The following is a 12092-nucleotide window of genomic DNA, read 5'->3' on the forward strand; positions in this document are numbered from 1 at the left end:
TCTGTTAGTTTATCTCCAGTCTTTCTATTTCTCTTAAGCTCTTTCTGAAACACATATCAAAATTACAAAATTACACATTTAAATCTCACAACTTTTGACAACGGACCCACCATTGTAGTGATTTGGAGTATTTACTCCCTCAGACAGGGTTATGGATTCGAGTCCTAGCATTCATGTAGTGTGTGTGAGTTTAGTATACTATTGCTCCTCTCAATAAGAAAAGTCCTAAAAAAAACTAAAAATAAAAATAATTCTCACAACTTTTGGGACGCTTCTTTATCTCTTAAGTGTATTGGCATAATTTCACCTAATTAATCTGAAATGCTTGGAGGGGGGAATAAAAGACCTCAAAAAATTGTGGGGGGGAAAAGTGCACAATATATTTCACAAATAATTCTTAATCTGCAGCATATTGCTAACAAATGCCGTACATCTTAAATTACATTTATCACTGCTTCTGATATTTTCAATGATTGGAACAGAGATCAAAAAATTAAACGACAAAAATTATATATTAAAAAAGAATACCACCAAAATGAGAGGAGAGGATTTATCTTCAATCCATCCATTCATTTTCCAATTGCGGGGGCACATGAAACCCTGGTTGGTCATTTAGACTGTAACCATATCATCTTCCCCTTTCTGTGCTGCCGCATCTGCCAATTTTTTCCATGTCGACTCCCGCTGTTCTTCCACCTCTCTGGACCTCGCCTCTCTCTCCGCAAGCTGCCTCTGGCACTCTTCAAACAAGTCAGCATCCATTTCCAAAAACATTTTTCGAACATTGACGGTCAGCCCATGAACTGCTTGGTTCCAGTGACTTTGGATATTCCTCTCCAATGCCTCAAAAATAATTGGTAGAGTGACATTCCGGTTCTGAGCAATTAAACCCACAATGTGCTCATTATTCCACAGAAAGAGTGCTCGTTCCGCAACCTGCATTGCAAATGTGACTAAGCAAAATTTTCAAGAAAGGCTATTCTTAGAGTAAAATACAACTTTGGAAGTTTTGATTTGGAGTCTGATTCCTTCACCAATTCATTAATGATGAACATTTGGAAACATTAGTACAAAGTCCTAACAACATTACTCTTATCAGATCAACACAAGTTAACGCAAAATTAACAAACATTACATTTATATAGTCCTAACAACATGTCCCTTCACCAAATTAACACAAATTACTCTTATCAGAAAACTTGCTTCAAGCCAACAACATTCATAACACAAGACAGGAACCCAACTAAAAATTTCCAATCTTTTACCTCCTTAATTCTTTTCATTGATATTTGTAACTTGTTTAATAGAATACCAAAATATAGCCCCACGCGCAGCACTAAGCACATGCATAACAGCAAGCACAAAGTTGACAAAATTCCAAAATATATAATTCATAAAAATGAAAAGTGGAGCACTTTAGGTTCAAATCGTTGCTGCAGTCTAGAAAAACTAGTTGCATAAATATCAATGGTAAAGGGAAAAAGAAAACCTACTGCTGATGATGCTATAATAAGAATGAGTCGGGCTGTTTCATTGGATCATTACATATTGGTGCCAGGTTTATTTATAACAATTCATGCATGGATCAATATAGAACGTATTTCACAGATCAGGAAACTTGTCAGCAGAAAGCTAAATAGGGATGGACGGAAATCACCAAAACAATGTCAAACACAGCAAGCATTTGCATTAGTACATCGAAAGTTAGGTTATCTAAGGTGAACAATTCTAGGATATTTCCCACCTAGTAATCTTGTGCTTTTTCCCCCTAATGTTGACACTGCATGCTTTCAGTTATCTTATAATGGTTCTTGATGTGATAAGTATCTAACTACTTCTCCCATATCAAGTTATATGGCATCTATTCCTACAGAATACAAGTTGATCTCACATTCCATCCACTTTATTGCAGCCTATCTGCTTATTCAATAGAAATCCAAAATGTCAAAAACACTAGCATTTTTAACGTACTACATGGGCATTTCTAAGAAATTAGCATATCAAAGATCTTTCCCATGGGAGAAACACGCAAGTAAACATTCATTTGGTCCCCACTATAACAGAACGGAACTCTCATTAGCACATTATCAGCAACAAAAGGACTAGAAATAAGTAAATTCATCAAAAAAGGATAAACAGATTAAGGCTGCAGCCTCATGCAGAAAGAGAAGAGTACTAGTTTCAGAAAGATTTTGGAAACCCGTATTTGGGTTACAATAAATGTTCTCTATGCATAAGCAAATGCGAGAATATAACATAATATGGCACCTTTCACAAACAGCAGCAGTTTCCATTTGTGAAACATGTCATATGAAGAAACAGCTCAATCCATCGATAACATGAAAACAAAATATAAGTACAATGAAAGCATAACAAAATAAAAAATTGTGAATTCAGAAAAAGAAAATGGAAAGGTGAAACTTTGGACCAAGCAGAAACAGAAAAATGCCAGTAAGTTATATTCATAAAATAAACAGTGAAAAAAAATATATCATTGGGAATCATTTGTCTTAAACAAAGAAGTTAAAGAATTAGTTTAAAGCTTCAGCAAAATCAAGCAAACCCAATAAAATTTGCAAATATTCCCAAACCTGGAAATGAGAGCTATTGAGGCAGCGAGCAATCTGTCTGAAAAGAGGAACCATGCAACGCTGAAATTCGGCAGGTTGTGTAGCCTCCAGAACTTCTTCAAGTTCTCCAAGGAAAAGAACTTCCTTCTGGCAATTGGTCAGCGGCCAGTATTTCAACAGACCCCTAACAACCGTATCTGCCAATTTGTAATCCTTTTCAACAAATTGGGTTATGCAGTAGGACAGCTGCTGATGATAAACTGCAATTGACTTTGGCTTATGCAGCGGTATAAGTGCCCGAACAAGAAATAACTTATGCTCCTCTTTCATTGGTAGTGCAAACCCATTAATTATGCTCCCAAGAATCTCTAAAAGCTCAGCAACGCCGCTGTGCCTCTCAGTCTCATAAATAAACCGATAGAATATGTTATTGATGGCTTTCCTGATGAAGGGTCGGTGCACCATGAACTTCCCATATATTCGGTGAAGAATGTTTTTCAAGTACTCACGCTCACGCGGGTCCTCAGAGTCAAACAAATCGAGTAGCTTCAACACAAACGAGTGATCAATATAACGCTTGGCAACCTTGGTATCAGTATCAGATGACACAATGTACCTAAGAAGGAGCTCATAAACCAACTGCAAATGAGGCCATGATGGCTCCAAATAAAGCTCCTCCTCTTCAGGATCGGCATTCTCTTGGCCCGTGTTTTCATGAGACGCAGGGGGCAAGCAACGAAATATATTAACAGAAACCATTTTGATCATCTCCTCTTGACATGTCTCGGTGATCTTACCCGACCCAGATTGTATGAAATCAACCAATTCCAAAAGGGTTTGACGCTTAATTTCCTTTTCTCTAGGGGTCTTAAGGGTATCAGAGAAATCAAATTGAAAGCAACAAACCTGCAATTTGCGAAGAAACAGGGTCTGGCGTTCGGAGACGGGAGCGTCACGGAAGAACGGGAGAGGCTCGATGGTGCCCGAAGGCGGTAACGCCGTTATCCCCGGAGCCCCACCCGAATTGGGACCTGAAGCAGCCGGCCCGGCCCGGGACGCGTGGTTTACGACCACATTCGCGACTGACCCGGAATTTCGGGTCCCGGGCGGGCCGTACCCGTACGACGAAGGATCATGAGAATCGGACTTGGAGGGCTTCTTGTTTCCCTTGATGATCTTCTTGAACATAATTTCCCAATTTTCCCAATACAGCAACGAATCCTAAACCCTAGAATTGGGGGTGGGGATCGGATTGGAATCAAAACGAGCTCGGCGATGTTGAAAAAAAAACGATTGGCGATCAGATTCAGCATGCATGGAACAACAACCCTAGATTCTCAATGAATCAATGAATCTCCGCAACTCTTATTCAATTTGTGATTTCTGCGTCGGAAGACGAAATTGAAACTGAAAAGGGGCGTGGGGAAGCGAATAAATGTACCGTCTTTGGAGTTTCGAATCGGAGAAAGATGTGGGTGGTGGTTGGTGGATCCGAAATGAAAGTCATCTGAGTCGGATCGCCGGAATGCCGGCGACTTGATCGGTCGGTGGTGGTTCCGGCGATCAACCCGATGAGAGAGAAAGCGAAGGAGAGAGAGAAAGAGGGAGAGAGAGTGTATGTATGTGCGTGTATGGAAGTGGAGGGCGGATAATTAAGGAAATGAGAAAATTAAAAAACCAAGAAAAGTTTAAAACAGCAAAAATGGGAATGATTGCAAAAACGCCCTTTATAAATAATTTTAAAAAAAACACACTGACACTTGTTTATTTAAGGAATAATTTGTATTTATTAGTTTTTTTTTTTGTTGGGAATTAGTTTAACAAACAAAAAAATTTAGTTTAGTTTAGTTATTTAGGTTTTTGGTTATTTTGCAGGTGGCGCACGAGTGAAAGAATTGATAAATCTGAAAATATGAGATGTGTTTGTGTTTTTTTTTTAAAATTTAAATTTTTGGTATTAAAATCTGAGATGTGTTTGTTGTTTTTCAGGTTGGGAAGATGTTACCATGTTTATGTTTCCTTCATTCCTTGGAGAGAACCTTGGATGGAAGTTTGGATTGGAGCCTTGTAGATGTTGGTGGGCCCCCACTGTTCCGAGGATAATGCTGAGGGCAAAAAATAGTGAAGTTTCTATTTTTAGGTTGGTTCTAATTTTGTGTAATTTGCTGGGTGGTACCCAAAATAGAAAAAAGGAAGAAAAAAAAGTCAAGCATTTCCCAATTTTATTGTTATCTTTTGTATTCTAATTTTTGTATTGGATATATTATATTATCCATAGGGAAATCCAATTAGCAGAATTATTTTTCCTTATGCGAAATATAACGAAGGTATTTAGATCGAGTTTAATATACTTAAACTTTGGTAGATTCTTTAAAAGTTCGAATTGAATACTTTAAATTTTTAAATTTCTTTAAAATTCATTAAAATAACAATTATATCCCCCTTGAGGTCAGTGGCCTCCATTCATCTCATCATCTCCTTCCTTCTCCTCCTTACCCTTCTAGACCTTCCCATGCCCTCTCCACTTTTGATCCTCACTCATCTTCTCTAATGCTTCCGTATTTACTAAGTTTGGTGGTTATTTGGCTGTATTGGCAACGATGTGGTAGTAGATCAAGTTTAATTTTACTTGTTTTGTGTAGCAGTTTTTTGAGTTGTAATTAGTGCATCAACTCTTTCTAAGTTTGTTGCATGTTTTCTAGTCTCTACTAGTATTTTTAACTTGTGAGAGTTAAAAGGTTGCAGTTTTAGTTCTAGTTTGGTTCAATGAGGTATACATCTGGTTTTACTAAGCTTGTGGTTTTTTTGCCGGAATTTCTTAGGTCATGTGTGGCTATGAGTGGAGGTACACCTTGTGCGCTTGTTATTGAGATGACCTCCTCCGTATTTGGATTAATACTTTGTATTAACCTTATGAAGTTATTTGTATTTGTTATTGTAACTTACAGCCTTTTTACTTGAATTATGAATGCAATTTATCACATTTCTCTCAAAAAGATCATTACTTCTTATGGGGCTCACTAGGATGAAAACACATGTCATCTTAACCTATTTAAACAATTAACCAAAAACCCTTTTATCTTCCTAACCAAACACCAAACTCCCCCATTTTCATGCCATTGGCCCACATAAGAAAGTAAGGATATCATGGTCCTAAATACGACCCAAGTATTGTCACCCCAAACATTACTTTAAAAATTCAATCCATTATGAATCACGGATTTTTTAGGTAATGACATGAATGACACGGTAAAAAAGAAATTGATTTTTTTTTTTCAATGAAATGATTAATCCAAAAGAGTTGTTAGATTAGATAAACACCATCCACATTGAAAAAACCAGACATTAACGCGGCTATGATTGTTTCAATTATAGGACTTGACTTAGTGATTAAAGGGCAGGTTAGATTTTTAATTAATCATATATTGGGACAGGATTATATTTGCTTCAAATTTATAATCCGCAATAAAACTCCTCATTTTGTCAAAGTGCATGGGAAAGGAATTTTAGTACTAAAGTGGACCCAAATTTTCCAAAAACTGATTGGATGCGACTTTCAAGTCTTTAATTTATTGAGAGTAGATAAGATAATTGTACTAAGTCAATTTTCTCACCCAATTATGTGAAGACTTGGTGATAAGCTTTGGTCATTTGCATAATTTTCTTTATTCTTTCGAATACAAACGATAGTCTAAACTATAAATTAATGTCTTTTTCCATTATGCTAGACTCATTGGCTAATTTTCTTTATCTTTGTGCAAGAATCAATTGGTTAGAAACAACCACTTTAGTTGGATATATTTATATAATAAATTGGTTGGTTAAAGGCTAAACAAGCTAAGAGGATTCTTAATTTAGTACTTTAGTAGGGATCTCCTAGATATTCCTTGTTTTGGAAATGTATTATTAATTAAACTCCAGATTTATGGTACACAAAAGGAAGCATACAACAAAAATTGGAATTTCTTTTGGGTTGAAACGATAGGATTTTATTAAGAAGATGGAGTAACCAGTACAAAGGGATTAGATGAGCATCTCTACACATAAGGGCTCGATAATCAAACTACCTGATAACCTATCCTCTTCCCAGATAGCAATCAGAGAGAACAAAGCGCCCCCCTCCCCTGGTTCCCCTTAGAAGTACTTAGCCAAAAAAATTGGAATTTTAGTTTGATTATAATTTATAAAGACCAACCACCTCAACCATGAATTAGAACCTTTTTCATCTCAGCAGAATCTGGAAAAAGGGAAAATCCAAGATCATGCAGGGCTAGGGCTAGGGCCTGGAAAATTCTTTCGTGGGCTTTATTTAATTTTGGGCCTCGGGCCCCTTACTGAAGGAAGTGTTTAGGGTTGAGGATTTGTGGTTAATCTTGGCCAATTATGCATCTAATGATAATCCTCTTTTGTCCAAAATTTGGCATCCATCAATCAGAAACTTTTCTTTTGTCCCCAAAAGATCCAGCACTTACTTTAACATGATTATTGTATTCACAAACTCTATATATGCATGGTCATTTCGCCTTTTTAATTTTGTTTCTTCTTACGGGTTCAAATATTTAATGTTGACTCACGTGTTTCCTTAACGCAACCACCACTCCTTCACCAATCATGCACGAAGTGTAAAGATTTTAGAGAGATTGACAAAGGGTCCACTACTATTGGTGTTGGATTTAGCATAAAATGCATCAATGTTATGAGTAATGGACTTACTCGTTATATGTTGTTGTATTTTATTTTGTTAAGTTTTTTTTTCTTTTCGCATTCCTCAACACAAACTTATACTTGCTTGTAGATTTTGAGCTAAGAAGGGAAAGCTGATCCTGAGAGAACTGCTAAATTTGTCCATTTTGTAAGAGCATGTCCACCCATGAAGGCTAAGGCAAGGCTAAGGCAAGGCAAGGGCTGCCACTATTCAAGTGAATAGTGCCAGCCTTGCCTTAGTTGGTTCCACCCTTGGAAGCTAGGGCAAGGGCAAATACTATTTATATGAGATATGAATAGATGAATTTGTATAGAGTTTTTGGTGTGGGAAATAAAGAATATGCCTAGGTATTTATTTAAAAAAATTCTGAAATTTTTAGTTTTTTTTTTTTCCCTTTTTTTTCCATTTTTTTTCAAATTTTTTTAGCTGCTGACGTCATTATGACGTCAGCATTGCATCATCCTGCCCAGGCAGCAGCTCGGGCTGAATTTGCCTATGGGCTTGCCTGGGCTCGTGGGACCCAGCTCTTGCCCGGGCTGGATTTCCTGCGCTGGAGGGGGAAATGGGCTGGCGGGTGGCCTTTTGCCCGGGCTCCTACGCTGGAGGTGCTCTAAGAGGGCCAATGTAGCTTTTACCCACTCGTGACTCATCTATGGATTGAGGCAGCTAATTATAGTAGTGCACAGAGTTGAAGAAGAGAAAATCCCTTTCTTGTTAAAAGTGGTAAAATTTCATGCATAGATGGGAAATGGACATTTTACCTACCAGAGACATGTCATTTGGCAAATTAATTCATGGTATTATAATTAGGTTAAATTGACAGTTTGAGGTAGTAAGTAGGTAAGCAAATGTGGATTAGTTTAGTTGACGAAGACAATGTATCCTGCTCCTTATACCTGACTTCAAACCCTCTCCTTATATATTAGAATAATTTAGAATATCACTCTTGTCAAACGACGAAAAAGTAGTAATAAGTGGGGTTAAATTGAAAGTATGGATGAAGAGTTCCCGAAAACAAAAAGAGTATAATTAAAGAAATTGTTCACAAAGACGCAAGCTGGTGCTGAGGGGATAACTCATAGGACAGAAAGCAACGTGATTGTGAGTTGTTTTCCTGTCTTATGCATTATTGGCGCTCTGTGGGGTTACAAATTAAGAACTTGAGGCACCGAAAAGTTGGAGCCCCAAAAATATTGATGGCAGTCCATTGATGTTAAGCACAGTGAGAATGAATGGTGGGCACAACTTTTGTTTTCATACAAAACCCAGGAAAGGAGTTCAAAGCACACCGCCTAATAGTGTCTCCAAGCGTAATGGCGAAAGCTCCTTTGTCCCTTCCTCCAAAATACCCCACTTCTCCCAAAACGTCAAAAGGTATAATTGCACGCTTACAAGATACATGTCATATTGTGTGCTTTTACGTGGCATATTTTACCAGCCGAATTTTGAAAATTCTCTTTTCTTATCGCAACTGGTTATATACAACTGTGTGTTTATCTATACTCGTCGCACCACATAAATGACATACTAATGAATGGCAACAACCTACAGAAAAAGAGCACTATTGCTGCCACAAATTAATGAGTGGCAGCTGGGATGTTTTGATCCTACTTGAACCAAGAAAGAGAGCAAATTGGAGGTTTCTACAAATATTTGAAGAGACTTGTGAGGGTGGTGGAATAAGAGAACAAGTTGGGCAAATGTTGTTATAGCTAAAGGTGGCAAGTGCCTGAAGTTAGCTTAGCTAAGAGACAGACTAGAGTTATAGTTTGGTCCAGCCAAACCTAGAACTGGGCAATCTATTGCTTCTATGCAGTGGGTTTGGCTCACAAGAGGCCAAGGAGGAAATGAACAAAAGGAATTCAGATTCTGTCATACAACTGGCAAAATGGGTCAAGGCCATAGTGGCATAGTCAACAATACTTAAGCTTACTTTGGGATTGATTTGGCTTTTGGAAAAAGAAACAAATTTACTGAAAATATTATGAAAATAGGAGGGAGGCTAGCTATATCACTTTTAAGTGACACATGTTCTAAATTGCTATACATAAGCACTTTAAAAAGAAAACCATTTCAAGTGCTTTTTGGAAAAGAAAAGTACAACCACCCTCTTGAAAAACCATCCCTATAGTTTATTTGCTTCTAATTCTATAACTAAATTCTAATTAAGAAAATATATTAATGATCTGAATTACAATGTATGAAGAGAGAGATCATGTTTTTTTTCCTTTGTAAATGATTTCCGTAGAAAATTACAAGAAGATTCTGAGCAATAAATTAGCTACCTCATTGATTTTCCCCTACCCTATTTTTCAAATCCAAGTTGGTCTCTGAACCTTGTGGTGCTGCAGAGGAGCTTGAACCGTGAGCAGTATCAGCAGCAGCAAAAGTTGCTTTGGCCTCTATTTCTGTCAAAGGCACCATGCCACTTGAAGCAACTGCATCAGATTCAGCTGCCTCAGCTGCCTCTCTGAACTTCTTGTAAATATCACTTCTATAAAATTTCCTAGTCCTGATCACCAAAATAAATGAAACAAGGCTCCCAAACAAAGCCACTGCAGCCATTATAATGAAAGCCAATCTGTAACAATGCACTCCTTCACAAGTCAAGTCCTCACCTTTTTTCCTAACCTTACCCAAAGCTTTCAGTTGCTTCAAGGCCTCTGCATCATATAAATTACCGGCCACTTTCACATTTAGAAGGTAAGCCCCAATAGGGCTAGCAGCACCGCCAACATTGATCAAAGTGGCATAGTATTTGAGGCCAAAGATTTCTGATATGATGGCAAAAATCAATGGCCATTGTGCCCCAAAACAGAACCCAATAATCACAGAAGCAAAGTAGAGAGAGTTGGGGACGCCGAATGCGATTAGAAGATGGCCAACGCATGATAAAAGAAGCACAAGAGTGAGCAAGAGGGGACGAGGGAACTTGTACTTTTTCAAAAGCACTTCTGAAGAGAAGCCAGAGGTAACTCTTCCAAGGTAATTCCAGATGCTTACCAGAGATATAAAAGTGCTTATGCTGTGAGTTGGGTAGCCTAATGAGCTCCCAATCTGACCCAAGTTGTCGATGGCGGTTAATGTCCCACCGGCACCACAGGTTATAGCAATGAACAAGATCAACATGTCAATGCTGAAAACTGCTTGCAGTATGGTGTAGTCCTCACCTCTATCTGGTGGGCTGAAAACATTTTGCAAGCAAGAATTTGGCTTCTGCTGGGTTTGTGGAGATGGTGGTGCTGCAACAGGTGGCAGGGCAACTTGAACAGGAGGAGCTGGATTCTCAGCTACTACTTTGAGCTGAGATTGATCATTCAATGCTCTCATTTTGCTCTTCCAGATTTTGAATTCTTCGAAAATAACAACGGCAAGCGGAAGAAAGAGTAACACAAGCACAACTGAAGCACTTCCAATGTACCCAATTCTTGAAAATCTCAGGTTGTGTTGTATGATAATTAAAAACATGAGAAACCCAGCTAGGCCAAGAGTAACGTAGAGAAGATTGTAGAAGACCCTGAGCTCATTTGGTTGTCGAACAACCTTCAACAATCGGATTATTGGAAGAAACACCATTGAAACAGCAGCTGGAAGCCAACCAATTAACAAGATAAGAGCCTTTGAGTGGCCACCATAGAAAGCATGGAAGAGCTGTGTAATAATTGCACCACTTAGGCCAACAAGTCCCTTCAAGAGCCCCAAAACACTGCCTCTACTCTCCGGGAAATTCTTAACAGAACTCACTACAGCACCAGTGTTTGAAAATGTCTGAGAATTTGCACCTATGCAAATGTACAAACACATCTGCCACACCCGGGGCTTCGAAGTTCGACCGGTCACTGCTAGCCATATCATGAAGTACCCGAAAAAGTTCATGACCGCACCGATTAACAGGACCACCCACGGAGCTGTGAACTCGTTGATGAGGCCGGCTATGACCCCAACATTGCCCCCCAAGTCCTTGAAGAAGCTCAGCAAATTGACTGTTGTTTGGTCATAGCCTAGAGATGTTTTGACGTCATTGGAGTAGAGGCCAAACATGTATGTTGCTCCAGCCACTGACAAGATCAACATTGAAGCAAAAATCGTGAACCATCTTCCATGGACAACTTGCATGCCAAAGCTCCTCATCTCCTTGTGGCCTAAACCACCACCACCAAAACTGAACTCATCCATTTTTTTTTCTCTTCTTCTTCTTCAAAACAAAAGAATTTCCAACACAGTTGGGTTCTTTAATTAGTGGTTACTGAGTACCATTTGCACACACACACACATATATATATATATATATATACATATATACATGAACAACGGAGATTTGGCTGAAAGGGAGGTGGGAAATGAATAAGGAGTTTCACATTGACTGGATAGTTGACCTGCCTCTAGGAATTGATGAAAGGCTTTCTGTGAAGAGTAAAAGATAAGGTGGAGACTTTGGGTTCAACCTGTCCACCTTTTTTGACATGTGTGCTGTTAGAAAAAGCACTTCTTGCACAAACGAACCAAATAGAAATACATACACAAATTTAATGTGCATGATTATTTTATTAGTTGATCCAATTAAAGAACATACGAATTTGATGACTGATTTAGGAGTTTTGATGGTTACATCACACCCATTGTGAACAGAATCATATGATTAGAACTGTTATAGCACGAGCAAGGAAAATGAGAGGTGAATATATTCCTTTTTTTTTTTTTGGTGAAAACCAAGGTATCCCCGCGCGATTGCGGGGACTAACCCTCGAGGTACTGTCGGGTGCAAAGCGGGGACCTCTCCCAACAAAGTCTGCTCTATTCGCAAACGCCTGGGATCG

General features: G+C 38.5%; 2 protein-coding genes across 2 annotated transcripts; both read right to left on the minus strand.

The window, feature by feature from the left end:
• Positions 1 to 355: 355 nt before the first annotated feature.
• On the minus strand, positions 356 to 4256 carry LOC110759410 (Protein phosphatase 2A regulatory B subunit family protein). Its single transcript, XM_088243870.1, has 2 exons — positions 2592 to 4256; positions 356 to 936 (listed from the first exon to the last, which is right to left on the minus strand). Exons 1-2 carry the CDS (start codon positions 3756 to 3758, stop codon positions 613 to 615), a joined length of 1491 nt encoding a protein of 496 aa, XP_088099996.1. The 5' UTR covers positions 3759 to 4256; the 3' UTR covers positions 356 to 612.
• A 5165-nt stretch (positions 4257 to 9421) lies between these two features.
• LOC110759416 (protein NUCLEAR FUSION DEFECTIVE 4-like) lies at positions 9422 to 11761 on the minus strand. Its single transcript, XM_021961462.2, has one exon. It carries the CDS (start codon positions 11449 to 11451, stop codon positions 9562 to 9564), a length of 1890 nt encoding a protein of 629 aa, XP_021817154.2. The 5' UTR covers positions 11452 to 11761; the 3' UTR covers positions 9422 to 9561.
• Positions 11762 to 12092: the final 331 nt, after the last annotated feature.

Source organism: Prunus avium, chromosome 7 (genome assembly GCF_965620075.1).
Source record: "Prunus avium chromosome 7, drPruAviu1.hap1.1, whole genome shotgun sequence".
NCBI classification, from domain to species: Eukaryota; Viridiplantae; Streptophyta; class Magnoliopsida; order Rosales; family Rosaceae; genus Prunus; species Prunus avium.